This window comes from Leptomonas pyrrhocoris, assembly GCF_001293395.1.
Source record: "Leptomonas pyrrhocoris isolate H10 chromosome Unknown, whole genome shotgun sequence".
In the NCBI taxonomy this organism is placed as follows: Eukaryota; Euglenozoa; class Kinetoplastea; order Trypanosomatida; family Trypanosomatidae; genus Leptomonas; species Leptomonas pyrrhocoris.
In genome coordinates this window covers 369,095-385,911 of record NW_015438384.1, presented here as the reverse complement: position 1 = coordinate 385,911, position 16,817 = coordinate 369,095, and the positions used below count along the sequence as shown (strand labels likewise).

The 16,817-nt window shown below is 56.0% G+C and overlaps 4 protein-coding genes across 6 annotated transcripts; all 4 read left to right on the top strand.

The window, feature by feature from the left end:
- Positions 1 to 38: 38 nt before the first annotated feature.
- Positions 39 to 4,416, top strand: ABB37_09070 (putative DNA repair protein; the record flags this gene model as incomplete). Of its 3 annotated transcripts, none has more annotated exons than XM_015808337.1 (1): positions 39 to 4,416. In XM_015808337.1, exon 1 carries the CDS (start codon positions 349 to 351, stop codon positions 4,414 to 4,416), a length of 4,068 nt encoding a protein of 1,355 aa, XP_015653228.1. In that variant the 5' UTR covers positions 39 to 348. The 3 variants fall into 3 exon arrangements, with proteins under 3 accessions (XP_015653228.1, XP_015653227.1, XP_015653226.1); XM_015808336.1 differs by having other exon boundaries at positions 52 to 4,416; XM_015808335.1 differs by having other exon boundaries at positions 57 to 4,416.
- Positions 4,417 to 4,898: 482 nt separating this feature from the next.
- On the top strand, positions 4,899 to 6,655 carry ABB37_09069 (hypothetical protein; the record flags this gene model as incomplete). Its single annotated transcript, XM_015808334.1, has 1 exon — positions 4,899 to 6,655. The coding sequence occupies exon 1, from the start codon at positions 5,123 to 5,125 to the stop codon at positions 6,653 to 6,655; it is 1,533 nt and encodes a 510-aa protein (XP_015653225.1). The 5' UTR covers positions 4,899 to 5,122.
- Positions 6,656 to 7,204: 549 nt separating this feature from the next.
- Positions 7,205 to 8,046, top strand: ABB37_09068 (putative mitochondrial hypothetical protein; the record flags this gene model as incomplete). Its single annotated transcript, XM_015808333.1, has 1 exon — positions 7,205 to 8,046. Exon 1 carries the CDS (start codon positions 7,318 to 7,320, stop codon positions 8,044 to 8,046), a length of 729 nt encoding a protein of 242 aa, XP_015653224.1. The 5' UTR covers positions 7,205 to 7,317.
- A 6,657-nt stretch (positions 8,047 to 14,703) lies between these two features.
- Positions 14,704 to 16,674, top strand: ABB37_09067 (hypothetical protein; the record flags this gene model as incomplete). Its single annotated transcript, XM_015808332.1, has 1 exon — positions 14,704 to 16,674. The coding sequence occupies one exon, from the start codon at positions 14,704 to 14,706 to the stop codon at positions 16,672 to 16,674; it is 1,971 nt and encodes a 656-aa protein (XP_015653223.1).
- Positions 16,675 to 16,817: the final 143 nt, after the last annotated feature.

The following is a 16,817-nucleotide window of genomic DNA, read 5'->3' as shown; positions in this document are numbered from 1 at the left end:
CTCTCTCTGCCTCCTGTCTGTCATTGTTGCCCTTCTTCGCCTGCCGGGGCAGGGAAGAGAAACACGGGCCTGGCGTGGTGCTGCACGACAGAGCCGCTCCACTTATATGTATAAATACAGATGTCTGTGTGTGCGTTTGCCTTCTAATCAGACGTAGAAGAAGCCGAGGAGCGAGAGGTGCAACCAACGGCAGGATTCGGTGCCTCATCTGAAGTGCGAAGCGGCGTCTCTTCACTCGCCAACGTTTCTCTGCATCATACGGTCCGCAACGAAGCACATCCGTACAGCAGCGGGACAAGAAGGCGTTGTACACACACACACGCACACACACTTGAAGAGAAAATTGGAATGATGACGGACAACTCGGATGCAGCCAAACTGCTCAGCGAGACGCAGACGTGTTCGCGCTTCATTGCGGCCGTCTCTGCACGGGAGATGCCCGACAACCACAACGTCCAAATTTGTGTCCTCAGTGTCGGCTTTGATGTGGAAGGCGTCGTGGCGGCGCTGCTGCTGCAGCAACGCATGCGTCAACGGTCGCGGCGGGTGTACTGCGTCGTCGTGCCGGAGAACCTGCCTCCAGGCAGTGTGAGGCGAATGGCGATGGCCATCGAGCGACACCTGCAGAGGAAAGAGACGGAGAGCGCTACAGGTCTGGAAGCGACGAGGGCTGCCAACGAGTCCGGTGGGCCGGACGCCCCCTCCTCGTCGCTCGCCAAATCCGCATCTCCTTCAACGTCCGTCGTGGCCATCGAGGAGGGCACCGGAACGAAGGAGCGCTGCACCGTCTTCCAGCGCGGTGCGGTCGTCCTGCTAACCAGCCGTTCCCTCTGCGCCGACCTTCTCCACCGCCGTCTCGCCGTGGGGCTGGTCGGGATGGCCATACTGATGCTGCCGCACGCCTTTCTCGGGGGAGGCCGGGTGCAGGACGCGCTGGCTCCCCAGACCGCCTTCTGCGCGGAGCTGCTGCTGCGGGGCGGTGCGATGCACATCGCCGGCGTTACAGGCACGGAGCCACGCGCCGCTGTACCGCCGGTGGTGGTGCTGTCGGATGCGCCGATGCTGATGCGGAGCCTCGTGCAGCGCCATCACATCGGGACGGAGCGCTTCGTCCAGCAGCTGCACGTGGGGGATATTCAACTCTTCCCGCGGTTTCGCCTCGACTTCGTGCGGCACTTCGAGGCGCTGAGCCGCCACGACAATCCGCGTGGGCGACCGTTGGAGGTGGATCGAATCGTCGCCCCCGTCTCGCCGAGCGTGCTCGCCTTGGACGGCTTGCTGGCGAAGATCGTGCTAGAGACGCTGCAGGAGCTACAACGCCTCGAGCAGCAACAGCAACAGCAGCAGCGTGACGAATCCAGTGGGGTTGATCTCAGCACCGGGTCCAACAAGGGGAATACGAACTGGTCTCCCGCGGCTCGTCGTGCTGCCGCCGCCGCGGATGCGGACGAAGATGTTGGTGCGCAGCGCTTCCTTCCCCGAGCGCGCTTCACCGCGACCGCGTCAAACGGACACGTGGATTACAGCGGATACCCTCGAAGCAGCGCTAACCGTGGCGAGGCCTCCGCTTCTTCCGCGTACGTCCGCCAAGGCTGGCGGGCGGCGAAGGACGGGAAGGGGATTTGGTTCAACGGTATCAGCGAAGCAGCGGCGCTTGCGGTGGACTTCTCAGACCTCGACAGCGACCTGCGCACCGTCGTGCGACGCCACGAACCGCAATGGCCCTTCCGCGCCTTGACGGAGAGTCTCATCGATGTGCGCCGGCTGCGTCGTGCGACACGCGGCACGGCCTTTAGTTTTCTGCTGCAGCTCGAATGCGTCTTGGAGAAGCGCCAGCCGCAGCGCAGCGTCTACGGCACGGCGGCGCGGCCCCCCGCTGCTCTCTGGACGCTGTCGTCTTCTTTCCACGACGTCGTGACGGTCGCAACGCACCGAATTGGCACGGTGGTGTACCCGAGCGTTGCGACGGGCAGCAACGGCGGTGCCGCACCACGATCAAAGCGGCCACCATCACCCGCTGAGGCTGCCACCGTCGTGGTGGTAGACAGCGGCAGCAGCGATGGCGACGACGTACGTGCGGTGCAGCCGGCCGACGGAGATAGAAGTGCCCCGACAGCACAGGCACCGCAGTTGATGCCGAACACGGAGGAGCAAGATGCGGATGTAGAGGTGGTGGTGCGGCTTGCGATGAGTTGGTGTCGCACGGTACTACGACGGCGTGCGCCACGTCGACAGAGCAGCGCGTCTGTGGTGGTCACTCCCGTGGCGCCCCCGAAGGATGCACTGACAGCGGCGTCGGAGTTGCTGCATGCCGACGCGCCGCGCAAGCGATCTGCCTCGCGCTTTCCTACATTGCTGCTCCTGACGTTCGGCGCTGGCGCCGTCGTACGGTACACGGAGCGTCTCACGCACGACTGTGACACCTACCAACAGCTGCAGCTCCGTCGCTTTATGCAAATCTACCAGGCCAAGTACGGCGTGACGCTGCAGGAGTACACCACGACGGCCGCGGCCGCGAAAGAGAACGAAGGAGGCGCTCGAGGGAGGAATGCGGAGGGTGAAGCGTCCGCTGTTGCCGTGGAGGAGGAGGAGCAGCAGCAGGAGCTGACGGCGTCGCTCTTCGCTACTGTCGGTCTCGACGAGGCGGACAGCGAGGAGGAAAGCGGTGAGGGCACAACGAGTGCGACGGACGGCGACGACGACGGCGAGGAGGGCGGGCTCGCACGACTGCATCGCAAGCTGCTGCAGCAGCGCAGTGCAGCGAGCACAGGGGGAGGGTCCACGTCCGCCACTCAGGCCGGTCCCTCTTCGTTGTACGGCGAAGGCGACGCTGGCGGTGGTGGCGCGAGGGCCTTTCATCAGGCGCTGCTCTCGCAGATGCCGCCGCTGCCCACGCAGAATACGAGCACTGACGCTGCCACCGCTGCTGCGTCCACGAAGTCATTAAAAGACGGTGTGGAGAGACGTTTAGATGAGGAGGGGAGCAGCAGCAACAACGATCGCGGTCCTCCTGTGCGCGTCGATGCACCCCCTTCGTCGGCGTTGCAGCGAGCGCCACTTTTGTTCTCCGTGGAGCGCGTGCGTGCCGGAGCTGTGACGCTGCGGCCGCTCCTAGACGAGGCCGAGGAGGGCGTTGCGGCGGAGACACATATAGTTTCCACAGACGACGTTCCACGTGTGCTGGTACTAGACGGCGGTCAGCTGTCCGCGACGGAGCTGACGATGCTGCTGGACGGCTCCCACGCTGCGCTGGCCTTCGACGTGCCCACCACACCAACGGAGTGTCTGGGCAGGATGACGAGCGCTGACGGCGGAGACGGCGCACCCGCCGCGGAGGCCCGCCTGGAGGTGCAGCGAGTGATTGTGACGTCTCAGCGGCTCTCCGTCCTGCGGCAACTGGAGATGGCGCAGGACGAGCTGCCGGCGGCGTGTCTGCGAAGACTCAAAGTGCAGCTCATCACGACCAGCCTGGCCGACGCTGACTTCAAGAAAACAGTGCAGGCGGAGCAGCTGGCGTTTGAAAGCCTGGCCCACACAAAGGCAACGCTGACGGGGACGCTGCTCGTTGACCAGTCCTCCCTGCGGCAGACGGAGGAGGCGCTGGAGAGCGGGTTGCTGATGGCACGTCGACGCGGCATCGTCCGCCACGGCAGCACCGTCGCTCGGCTCAGCGGTCGATTTTATACCGACAGAAGCACCACGGCCACGTGCGCCTCCCCGCCCTGCGTCATCTTCGACGAGCGCGAGTTCCGCTCCACGCTGCCGTACCACCTATTCCGGCGCGGGGTGGACCTCGTCCCCTTGACTCTCACCACAGCCGACTACGTCCTCTCCCCCGAATACGCGGTGGAGCGGAAGAGCGTCTTGGATTACCTCCAGTCCGTCCTGTCCGGCCGCATTCAACACCAACTCGCCGCGCTGTCACGCAAGTACAGCCACCCGCTGTGCCTCATCGAGTTCCACCGCGGCATTCCCTTCCGCCTGCTGCAGAGCCGCATCTACGGCCGCACCGCGAAGCTCATGGCGAATTACCCGCGCGTGTCGTACGTGTGGGCGCGCAGTCCGGCCCACGCGGCTGGCATGCTGGTGACGCTCAAGAAATCCGTCGCGACGGCGAACGCGGACCCGAGCGATCCGTCGCTCACGGGCAGCGCGATGAACCCCGGCAGTGCGGGCGAGGCGGGCGGGCTGGCGGCCTCCGCGGCGGAGCGGGAAGCCGCGCACTACGCCGCCCGCGTGCTGTCGCGGTTCCCCGGCATCCACCACCAAAATGCGCCTCGAGTGATGCAGCTGTGCGGCTCTCTGATCGGTCTCGCCACCATCTCGCAGTCGTCGCTGGCGACGGTGATGGATGCGGAGGACGCTGCACGGCTGTACGATTTTCTTCACACGCCGTTCCACGAACGCGTGGATTGAGGCGCGGATTCAGAAGGAGAATGTGGGAGGGAGGTGGGGCAGTCTCTGGAGAACCCAAAGATCCCTGTTCTCCTGTGTGGGCTCGCCTTGCTGTCTTCACAGCCGTCTGCCTTCATGCGTGTGCACAAGCGCCGTTATATATATTTTTCTTTCCCCGTTCTCGCTGCTTCACTGCGTGTAGTACACACTACCAGGCTCAATCAACATCCCTCACTGAACAGCACACACACACACGCACGCACTTGCTAAAAAAGACCGGCTGCCTCTCAGCGCTCCCCGTGGCTTCTTCCCGCACACCGCTGCTATCTAACTGTGATGCAAACTTATGGACTGCACCTCCCTCCTCTTCCTCCTCATGATGCCCACCTGAAGTGCGTGAGCTCAACCTCTCTCTTTCTCTTTCCCTTCTCCTTCTCGTGCGTGGAATTCTTCTTCTTTTGGTGGGGGCCATTTCTGTTTTGGCGCTGTTACGGACGAGTGAAGGTTTTTTTCGCCTTTGGCCACTAGCTTCTGCCGGTCTCGCACATTGCATTGAACGCCCCATCGTGTGCGTGCGCGGCTGTTTACCGTGGTCACTGCCTTGGCTTTCTCCGTGGAGACGCCCGTCTTTTAAATATTTATTTATTCTTTTTTTTGTTGTTTTGAAAGTACTTGTGCGTGTCACGTTCTTTTTGGGGCCGCTTTACTGCTGCGTCGAAGCCTCGTCATGCAGCCGCGTCGCTCCAAGGTGGTGCCCGACCCGCTGGTGTACCCCGACAAAGCCAACAACGCGAGCAATGGAGGGCCCACAGAAGTCGGTGCGGTCACCGCCGGCAACGGCGTGCCGCGGCCCCGTCTCTGCCGTGTTCCCTCGCCCCCCAGCATACAACCCTCGACAACACCGATGAGCACTGCGGAGCCGTTCTCCCCTGGCTTGAACGTTTACCGCAGTGGCGGAGGCGCAGGAATCACTGCCTCTATCTCCCCCAAAACAACCGTGCTGGTGGACCACCACGTGACGAACACCGGCGCCGTGGTGCGGCTGGAGCAGGTGGATTATAGTAAGGCGATGCGCGCCTATCGTGTGTGTCGACAGGAGGGAGGGGTTACACCCTACGACGCAAGGCGCAGCAGCAGTCGCAGCAGCAACAGCATTTCAGCTGGCGGTGCAGCCGCGTCTGCACGGTCCGGCTCACCGATCAGCAGCGCACCCGGCTCTGCGGCTACCACGTCGTGTACGAGTAGCAACGGGCCCTCCGCAGCGAGTCCGACGACGGGCGGCACTTTGTCCACCGTAGGTTTGAACGGCAACAACGCCAACGGCATCAACCACAGCCGAAGTGCATCCGGCCTCAATGCGGGCGGCGCACCCAACCAGTGTCCTGTTTCTTGGCGTGTGGTGCTGCTGCGCCTCTTTGGCGCGGCGGACATGGTGCTCGTGGCCACCGCCGTGGCATGTTTCTTAGTTCTCGTCTCCCGTCTGCATGCGTCTCAGCAAATGAGGGGCAGAGGGAACCACATCATCAGCGGCAACGGCGGTGGTGGTGCGGGTGGTAGAGGCGGTGTCTCGACGTCGTGGGTGATGTCGCTGCTGGCGAGCCTCATAGGCCGCTACGTTGGCGCTCGAGTAGGTGCGACCGGCTTCGATGCAGCAAAGGGGGAGTCGCCGTCGCTGATCAGCGAGGACAAAGCGAGCACGCGTGCGGTCGCGACGCACAATTCCGGCAGCGCACTGGTCCCCACGCCCACCGTCGCCGCCTCTTCCTCGTCCTCGTACACCCAGGCGACGCACGCGGCAGCGCTCGACGTCACCGTGACGATCGTGCTGTTCTTCTTTTCCGTAGTGCTGCTCGCGAAGCGGCTCAGCAGCGCGTTCTCGCGGGTTTATGTGGAGGAGGTACTCGTGATGCGGGGCGTCGGCCTGCAGTTTGCCTCCTACGGCATCTTCCACACGCTGCGGTATAAAGTGTTTGTCGACCTGCAGATGCTGCGCTCGCTCGTTATTCATGACGCCTTTGCCCGCTATCAGCCGATCTTTTACCTCTCGTCGTCTGTGGAGAACCGGGCGGAGCGGGTGGTGTTTTTCCCGGATACGCTGCCGCGGCTGGCGGTGCTGCGGCCCGTGTTGAACGGGATACGCGGCGTGCTGTACGGCGAGCCGGAGGAGGGCCCGAGCTTGGCGGAGTTGGAGGAGTGCTGGAACACGTCGTCGCGTGAGATATCAGATGACGAGCCGTTCACGGAGGACAGCTTCGCGTAGAGGGCCGCGACGATGCCGAAGGGGAGAGGGGAGAAGGGTAGAAAGGTGGCGTGGTGGCGCACAGCTTACGAGGAAGGGAAACTGCAAGCAACAGTAAAATATCACGAGTGTGTCGCTGCTTCACTCCGTCCGTAAATCAACATAATAGAGCAAGAAAAAGAAGGACAATGGTTGATGCAGGAACAGCTTCGTACGCCTGCTCCTTGCATGTGCAGGCATGTGTGCGTTGCAGCTCAACTTCCGATGCGCACACCGCTTCGAAAAAGCTTTCCACTTTCAGCGCTTTCCCTCACCGGGTATGATGGTGTTTGCTATTACTACTGCATCTGATCGGTCGCGTCGTCCCGTGTGCAGCGCGTCTGCTTGGGCGGGTTTGCCGTCGTTGCCGTTGCGTGCGTGTGGAGTGCCAGCAGGTGGCGCAGAGCAGTTCGTGCCAATGCCGCCACGTGTTGTTGGACGCGCGCGCCACACGATTTCCTTCGAATGGTTTCTCCACTCTTTTTTTGTTTGTTTTGCACTACGCGTTTTCTTCCCCACGGCGATGAAATAGTCAAGAAAGGAACGCACGAGAAGCGGCGCGAGAGCGCGTGCTCCATCTTTGTCCTTCGCGCAGAAGAAACACCTTCTTCTTCTTTTCTTTTCCAACGCAATCGTGCAGCGCCATGCTGCGACACCTGCGAGCGTTCGGCTGCCTCAGCCCATCCGCGACCTTCTCACGTATGGGGAGGTTACGCTTCAATTCGCGTTGCATGTCCAGCCGGCAGGCAGAGCGGCTGCACCGGCGTTCCGCGGCAGCGGCAACGGCACCCAAGAAGCGGCCCGCGACGCCGACAGGATCGCACCGCGACGGCAGCGACGCTCCGCCGCACGCGCGCAGCTACAACAAACTCACAGCCAAATCGGCTGCAAAAGGCTCGAGCTCCACGAAGAAGTCGCCGTCGGCTGCGGCTGCGACGACGACCACCGCCGCGTCGTCTGCGGGTCCTTCGCGGCCTCCGATGCCGGGCCGCTTTAACCGTCTCGTGCTTGAGCGCGGCCTTTTCTTCACCGTTTACCTCTACGTGTTGGGCGAGTCCATGACGCTCTTCCTCACGTACTTGTTGCACACGCACCGTCTCGGCGTTGGCGACGTCGGCAGCTGGCTGGCAGCCCTTCACACATCTACTGGCCACTACCTAAACGTCGGCCCCACCGTGTACGGCCTGCAACTCACCCCGCGGCTGCTGCTGAACTACCTCGTCGCGAACTGCTGCACGTATCCGCTGCTGCCACTGCAGATGCGGTTTTGTACCGCCACGACACCGTTGCTGTGGACACCGCTTTCGTGCATCGGCCGACAGTTCAGAAAGGCAGGAGCGGTAATTCCGAAGGCGCCAGCCGCCAAGGCGTGACCGCCGCTGCCGTGTAAACGTAAAAGAAAGCCGATAGCAATAGAGCGGTACATGCGCATCTGCGTGTGGGCGAGATCGCCCGCCTGCTCGCCTGCACTTCTGCGTCGTTGCTGGTTGGTGTCCCCTTGCGTGGAGCGCAGTCGCAGGTGAAGGGGCGGGCGTGAGATGAACGCCGTCGGTCACGCGGAGGGCTTTTTTTGGTTTTCTTGTTGTTGCTGTTGAATGTTTGGGGGTTGCGCACACACGAGCCGACGCCCTCCACAAAATAAATATATTTAAACTGGCGTGCTCGCGACCTTATGCAGTTTGCTGAGCGCATCATCACCTCTGCCGCAGCAGGTGGCTCTCTGCACACACACACACACACACACACACACACACACACCTCGCTGTGTTATTCGAGGAGGGACGCTTTAAAGGTCTTTCTTGCAGTACCAACACCACGGCAGCGTCCGCGTCCTCTCCACGTCGCTCTTGCGCGCATCCCCCTCGTGCATCCTTGCTCCTTCTTTCTCTTGTTGCACGTATCGTACCATCGTTACTGTAACACGCCGTAAAAATAATAATAATAATAAACGACGTATGAACCTCTTCCCTCCCCTCCTCCCTCCCTCCCACGCACTCCTCTCATCATCGCTTTCAATATCTATATACGTGCCTTATGCCTGCGCCAACACCACCACCACCACCAAACACAGAGCCACTCCGCGAAAGAGAGTTCTCACCAGACGCGAAACTCTAATACTAACAGCAGAAAAACCAAAAAAAAAACTTCCTTTCTTTAAAGACCTCTTCGTTTTATTCTGTTTTGTGTAGGGTGTCTGAAATCTTTTTCTCCCTTCTTCCCATCTCTTCTTGTTTTATATGAATCACATTGTTTAATGCACCTCCTGCTGGGTGTTCCTCTTCTCTTTCCCGTCCGTGTTGTTGTTTTTTCTTTTGCTTTCTTAGAAAGTGCTTAAAAAAAAAAAGGAGAGAAATCTTTTGGCTTGCCACGAAGCCTGTCGAATCGTACTGTCGGTTTTGTTGATGTATACGTGCTGTCGATCCGGTGTGTGACCCGTTCTTTCGTGCCATCCCCCTTGATATCGCCCAGCAACGTGAACTGTACAGAGTTTTGTTATACATATATGTATATATGTAAATTGTTTTTTGAAGACGAAAAATAGAGCTTCAACGTTGTTTCTGCGGTTCGTGTTGGCGTCGTTGTTCCATAAGCACGAGCACGCATAAGCAAAAGCAAACATCTTGTAAATAAACAAAGGTTTTTTCTTCTCCTAGTTTCTTCGCAACTGCCACTTTCCGTCGTTGAAGAAAGGGGAAAAGAGAACGGAAAGAACCGGATCTTCGCAAAGTTATAACGGACAAAAGAAAGGGGAATAAAAAAGAGTTTGGTGGCATCAACAGCGAAAAGAAAGAGAAAAACCCGTGTGTTGCTGCGTGCGATTTGTGTTGGCTTGGTTCAGTTTTGCTGTCCTTCTTTCCGGCGCCTGTGCGCTATATTTGCGGACCTGCGGCTGCAACGATATCTACCTCGATTGGAGTTCATTCAGTTCCGTTTTTTTTTTCTTCTTTTTTGCAGACTTGCACTCGCACAAGACGTCACGGACCTGCTTCACAACAGCAAGAGGAAGAAGGTAGTATAATATAAGTTTAGTTTTTGAGCTTTGAACAGTTCGCTTTCTTCTTTTTTTTGCTTTTCAGTGTTTTTATTTGGATCTTTTTTTTTCCCCTCTCGTTTGGTTTTACGTGTTGATACACACTTCTGCACCGTGACATACATCCCAAGCAAGTAAAGCCGTCGACTGCATCTCTCTGTAAGTTACTTTACCTTCTCCAATTTCTTGAACATATATATATATATATATATCTATATATAACTCTAATTTACTCGACGTGTGTCGTCACCGTTAATTCGCGATCGAAAGCCACCATTTTGCGTTGTTTTTCGTATTTTCCCTCCTATTTCTTGTCTTTTTTTTTTCGCTTCCATTGACCTTCGCGTGTGCGTGCGTGTGCGTGGGTGCTCGCTTCCTCTTCTTTCGTCTTCGAATATTTTTACTTTTTCCGTTCTCTATCTCTGTGATTCGCAGCATCACACCTCTTCTTTGCATTATATATATTCTGTGGTTTCTGATTTATGAAGTCTTTTGTTTTCGTATTTTCTCGTACTTTTCGTATTCGACATACCAGCTATTTTCCCTCCTCTCCTCGACTATCAACATTATATTATTCTCCTTCTTGGTTGCTGGTGTGCCCACATTACCTGTCACTCTGTCACTTCGAATTTCTGACTTGTTGGCTCCTCGACGTTTATCTTTCTGCACCTTCGCGGTGTCTACTCTTTTCCAACCTCGTTGACGTGCTGCTGTTGCTGATTTCGAATCTAATCGCATTGGGCGCTGCCCCGCCGCTCACCCCTTCCTCCCTCTGTGTGTGTGTGTGTATGTGTGTCCTCTTCTTCTTGTTTTGTGTTTCTTTGTATACCCAGTGATAATTCTTCTTTTCCCTTCTCTTCCTTCCGCGCTTGCCGACGCCTCCGAAAAAAAAAGAGCCACAAGGAAAAGTCGTTGTTTGAGTTCTGTTTTCTTCCTCTGCTGCTCCGGGTACAGCTGCAACGCCGCTGCTGTTTCGTGTTTCCACGTTGGTGTTTGAATTTTCTTATTTTCCTGTTTTCCTGCAGTCGGCTGAGATTCATTTCACTCGTCTGTCCAGCACTGTCTGTCCTATACCCCGCTCATACAAGTTTTGTTGGAGGGGCGCGTATACACGCACACGTACGTTGGACGGCACGAGGCGGTGCTTCGGCAATCGCTGGACAACACAGCAGAGCTGCCAGCGTAAACCAAAAGTAGAAGCGTCTCTCGTCGCGGGACTTGTCAATCGATTCAGCGAGATCAGCGGCAAACAAGCCAACGGATCATCGTCAACCACAGCAAAAGAGAAGCTCATTTAACCTTTGCCGCCGCAGGAGGCAGCTCGCAAGGTAGGAGGGAAACCAAACCAACGGCGCAACTGTTGTGGACTCTCCTCTACAGAGGCACATCAGACGAGCGCATCCACGGAGAGAAAGGCAAGAGGGCTGCGCCTCGAGTGCGCTGGTCATTGATTGCAAGGCTTGGGTTGGTGGGTCGCGCGCATTTTCTTTTCTTTCTTTCTTTTCCTTGTGTGCCTGTCAGTGTGTGTGCTTGTGCGCGTCTGTGTACCTGTACCTCCACCTCGTTCGTAGTTGTTTTCGCCCCTCTTTACGGACGAGTCCGACGCACTCCGCCGTAGGTTGGAGCGACAGCGGAAGAGAGAAACTGTGTACCTTGGTTTTTCTTCCTTCCACTGCGCCCGGTCATTCAACCGAGAGGAACTTATCGCACATCGGTGCGGCTCTTCTCACGTGTTTTCTGTCGTTATTATTATTATTTTGGTGTTGTGGCTGCTTGCGCGGTCGGCATAAGAAGCCTTCGACGTGTCCGCGACTCCGTCTCACAAAAGAAAAGGTATTTGGTTTCTCTTAACGGTCAGGTGAGGCAGTAGGGAGCCAAAACAGCAGTCGAGAACAGACGAGCACGTGTCTGCACCGCACTTTTCAACCACTCCGTTTTTTGTTTCTTTTGTTTCTCCCTTTTTCCCTTTCAAACTTCTTGTAGTTCCTCCTCTGCGCAGCTCCAGCGTCGTTGCTCTTGCTTCTCGTTTGCTCTGTTAGTTTTGTTTTGTGTGTTTTTCCCCACCGTCATCCCCAGCCCGTGTTGTATTCAAACTCAATAAGCTCGAATACACCGACACATCCTTAAAAGACTTGCCTTATTTCCCCTCTTCAGGTGTATATCTATATCTGACATTTTCCACTCAGTCTCTTCTTATTTGTTTCTTGGTTTTTTGAAGTTTTCGCTTAGCACGCCTGTGCGCGTTTATATTAGTCCTGCCATTTAAATATTTCTATTATTTACTCCGATAGTTGTTGGTCTTGGTCTTCAGAAAAGACAAAATAATAATAATCAGATAACAGCAAAAAAGAAGCAGGTTGAACTCGAAGCGTCTTATCCCCCTTTCCCCCTGCTTTTGGCTGCTGGTACTGAGGTAAGAAACTATTTCTGCCTACGCTGCTAGGCGTCTAATTCGCTCCGTGTATTTCTCTTTCTCCTCAGTTGATCTGGCTTTTCTTTTTGTTAGTTTGTTTTTCTCTTTCTTCTTTCGGTTTCGGTGGTGGTGGTGAAGTCCCCCTCCCTCCTTTTTTTTTTTTTGAGTTTTCTGGTACTCTGTCTTTGTGGTAATCTCGCAATAAAGCCTCCTACACAACAGTCGCAGCTCGTGAGCGGCCAGCCCCCTCCCCCCTCACAGCCCTTTTACAGCCCCCGTCGTTTGCGTCTCACATCAACGCTCACGTTTTGCTCACTTCTTGGGAGCTGCTTCATTTTTCCATTCTCGTTTGCCCGTCGGCATTTTTTCATTCCTTTTTCTTTGTTTGATTGTTTGTTTTCTCCTGTTTTCTCAGTTGTGCTTTCCCACTTTACTTTAACGCATCGACCCGCGTACTTCCCTCTCCCCTTTCACTGCTCGAAGGCGCTGTCTTTTGGCCGTTTTAATACGATTACTATTATTTATTTATTTATTTATTTAAATAATTAAGTTTAAGCGACGTTTTCCACCTTGTTGTTGCTGTCCATCTCTTGTTCTCTCTCTCTACTCCTCCCTCTCCGCCGTGAACCGCTGCCAACGCCGTGGACGTACCGTGGTGGGGCTCAACTCCCCACACGCCCGCAAACACTGGAAGCACCACCTCACATTTCTCTTCGTGTTCTTTCCCTTTCCTTTTATTGTCTTTCTTCTTCTTTGTTATTACTTTATCTTCCTCGCTCTCTTCAACTCGTTTTTTGTTTGTTTGTTTGGCGGCCTTTTGACGCCGCTCTTTGATAACGTGAAATACGACGTGTTCTTTCCGACGTACTTTATCTATATGGTCTGTTCTTGCTTCCGCAATTGTGCCTCCTTTACCGTAATACTGCCTCTCAAGAAAAAAAAACCCCCAAAAAATTTCTTCTTCTACTCTTATTATTATATATATATATATATTTATTCATTGGTAACTTTACTTTCCCCTTCTTCGGCAAGGAGCTTAACACGTGAACCTCACGTACGTATCCCAACGACAACGACACGAGAAGTTTAAGTTCTCGACCTTTTTTTTTTTGATTGGTGTGTTGTCTTCTCCTTCTCTCCTTTCTACTTTCTTGTGTACGTGTGCTTGTGTGTATTGTACGTGAGTGCGTGTGTTACTGACACAACGAAGAGCGAAAAACAAAGAAGAAGAAAGCACTCGTTTCTATTTTCTCTCACGATCCCCTTTGTGCGACGTCGCGGAGGGAGGGAGAGGACGAGAACGAGCACCCGCCGGAGCGAAGAGAACAGCTCCGCTATTTTCTCTATCTTATTTTTCTTCTTCTTCTGTTGTTTTTGGTCTCTCCTTTACTCGTACTTTGCGCACCTGCAAGGTCAAAGGAGGATTTCGAATAGAGGCGCCCTTTCCTTTTCTTTCCTTCGTCCTCCTCTCTTACGAGAGATACATTAAAGAAGAAGAGGAAAAAAAACGGTTGAAACACCCCGTCTCGTCACCGGGCACACCAGTACTGTTATCAAGGTGATACCTTCTCTTGTCTATTTCTTTTTCTTCTCTCGTATATAAGTATTACTACGGTTACCACTCTTACCTGCCTGTTTCTTATTTTGCATTCCAGTCTTGGCGTGTGTGTTAAGCTTCTTTTTACTGTTATTATTCTTATTCCCCTTCGTTAACGCGGCCTTCACATTATTGTTCTGTTGTTGTTCTTTGGAAACGCACCCGTGAATTGAAGTGCGTTTAGAGTTGTAAACGGTTTTTATTGAACAGCACGAAAAACGGCGCGGACCAGCGAAGCAGAGAATCTGTATCTCGGTTTTCTACTATTATTATTTCTGAGTGTTATTTCTTTTTTCCCTTTTAAAAAGATAATCGTGTCTTGATAATACTTTTATTCTCCATATTTTTTTCTTTCTTGGTGGTGCCACTGTTTTGTTGTTTGACTCCACCTCTTGGTCTCGTTTGCGCGTGACGCCGAAGCTGTTGTTTTGTATCGCCTGTGTTGTCACGGTTGGAGGACCACGGCGCAGCTTTTGTCGTTGAAGACGCACACCCACACAAGTTTTTTTTATTTATTATTATTTCGTATCTTTCCATCTCCATTTTTTGGTGCCCTCTGCTGCATTCGTGTTGTTCCCACGACTCATTTTTCGGCCACAACTGGGTTTATCCCTCACCTCTCTTGTGCCGTTGCATTCTCCTTTGATTCTTATACACGTCATTCGACCACCACCATTCATATATAACTATTTTATTTGGCTTGTTTTTGTGCCTCTAAAAGGAGGCGTTTATTACGGCGCTTTGCTCGCTCTTTCTTCTTCTTCTTCGGTCTGTGTGGGAGATTCTTCCTCAAGATTTATCCGCCGTCGCCCAACGCGTATCGAGTGCGGGTTCTCTTGTCAGCGTGTGTGTGTGTCTCTCTCTGTGCGTGACGCAGACTCTGCAGGTTTTACTTTGCGGTTTGCTGCGCTGGTCTTCCTGTACTTTTATCGTGTGTGTGTGTGTGTGGGTGTGACTCGTCCCAGATCTTCCTCTTCCTCTACGTTTGAATGCGTACGATCTTCGAGGAGGTGGCACGCTCGTCCACGTCGCTGCCCTATGCAGCGCTGGCGGCTGGCCCTCGTCTGCGCAGTGCGGCGGAGCGGCGTGGCGCCGTCGCGCAGAGCAGCACTGGCGACTTCACGGTGGAGCGCGTGCAGGCGGAGCGTGTGCCCGGCGCAGACGTGTGTCTGTCTCTCCCGCCGGATGCAACGGAGGTGCTGGTGGTGACGCTCAACGACTTGGCGCCGCACCGCAATGCCTTGGCGGCCGCGGAAGCTGGGATGTGGTGGGTTGACCGCTGCATGGCAGAGGTGTCCACCGCTGCCGGTGCGGCCCGACTCGTGTGCTGTGTGCGCGTGAAAGAAATGAACGTGCGAAGGCTGTACTTGTATTCGAGTGCAGACGTCGGCGAGGCGGTGCTGGCATCGGTGGGGGCGGGGTCGACGGCGGGCGTGCGGCGCCTGCGAGTGCCCAACGCCCCCTTTGCGCTGCAGATGGACCGCATGGCGGAGCTGTGGGACGTGCAGCTCTCGCCGTCTGTCACACGGCGGATCGTGGAGGTGGACGTGCGGTCGTGTCTGCGGTGGAGGCAGGCGGAGGTGAATCAGCTTATCACTTCATTGAACGCACCGCTGCGGGCGGTTCGTGTGACGACCGTCTCGCTGCCCGCCATCGCGCTGCTGCGGCGCTTCTACGCGTCGTTGCGTGTTCTTCATTTAAACCGCTGCTCCGCCGCCATCTTCCACGATGCCCACGGGCTCGTCACGTACGACGATGAGGAGGTGGAGGAGGAAGAAACTCGCACGGACTCTGCGCCGAACTCTGCGGAGACTTCCGGCAAAATTCCACCTCCCCCACCGGCCCCGCGTGCGCCGTTGTCCGTGAAAAGCAGGAAAGCCACGAAGGTAGCCGCAGCGGCGTCAAAAGCTGGAAAGGCGGCGAAGGGAAGCGCCGGCAGCTTTCCCGCGCCTCGGCCTCGCCGGAACAAGTTAGTGCTCCCGCTCCCCGCCGGTGCAACGCCGGTGCTGGAGGAACTGCACATCTCCGCCTCCCTCCGTCGCGCACTCCCGCGCTGGATACAGCAGTGCCTGTACCTGGAGCGTCTCAGCCTCAGCGGTTGCTGCTACACCAACCTGGACGCCTTGCGCGGCCTCACCGGACTGCGGGAGGTAACTCTGGAGAGCTGCAACCGACTTGCTGCCTTCGACGTCTTCTGCGGCTTTACGCAGCTGCGAGCGATATCGATTCAGCACTGCGCCATGCTACGCAGCATCTCCTGGTTGCCGAGACTGGCAGGGGCTCTGCGCTCCTTGACGCTCCACCAGCACAGCTCGAGCTCCCTCATCTTGCCAGAGGGAGCCGCGTCTGGCGGGCTCGGGATCGGGCTAGACTGCCTGCAGCTCCTCGACATATCACTGCCGGACATGATAAGGTTGACGCCCCTCGTCCACCGCGCCGCGCGGATGCTGCGCGAACTAACCCTTTTCAACTGCTCGAGCGTCGAGGATTTTGCCGCGCTGCCGCCGCTGCCGTCGCTGGAGAAGGTGTGCATCACGCACAACCGCCACATGCAGAACCTGAAGTGGTTGCGGGGGTCGCCGCTGCTCACGGAGCTACGGGCGACGCAGTGCTTGCACCTCAGCTCGCTCGCAGGCATCGGCAGCTGTCGGAAGCTACACGTGTTGGAGGTCACCGGGGCCGTTCGCTTGAAGGACATCAACGGCCTCGAAAGTTGTACCGCGCTTGCGTACGTGGACCTCTCCCAGTGCCGTCTGCTCACCAACGTCTCCTTGCTTGGTCACCTCAAGCACCTACACAAGGTTTTGCTGCGCGGTTGCATGCAGCTCTCAAAAGATTTTGAATGGCTCTCAGAGTGTCCAGCTTTGGACTATTTGATGGTGCCGCATTCAAGCTGGTACGTTGCCGCCAGTGAGCGACTTCAGCAGCTGAATCGATCGGGCAGCGTTTCACTTCAATGAAGAGCTTTGTGTGTGTGTGTGTGTGTGTGTGTGTGTTGTTGCGGCGTCCTTCTGCATTTTCATTCCATTCGCTGCGGTTTGTTCAGCCAGTTTTTACATCTTAGAGGCTTTGTCTGTTGTTGTCGTCGTTGCTGCGAAGCGCA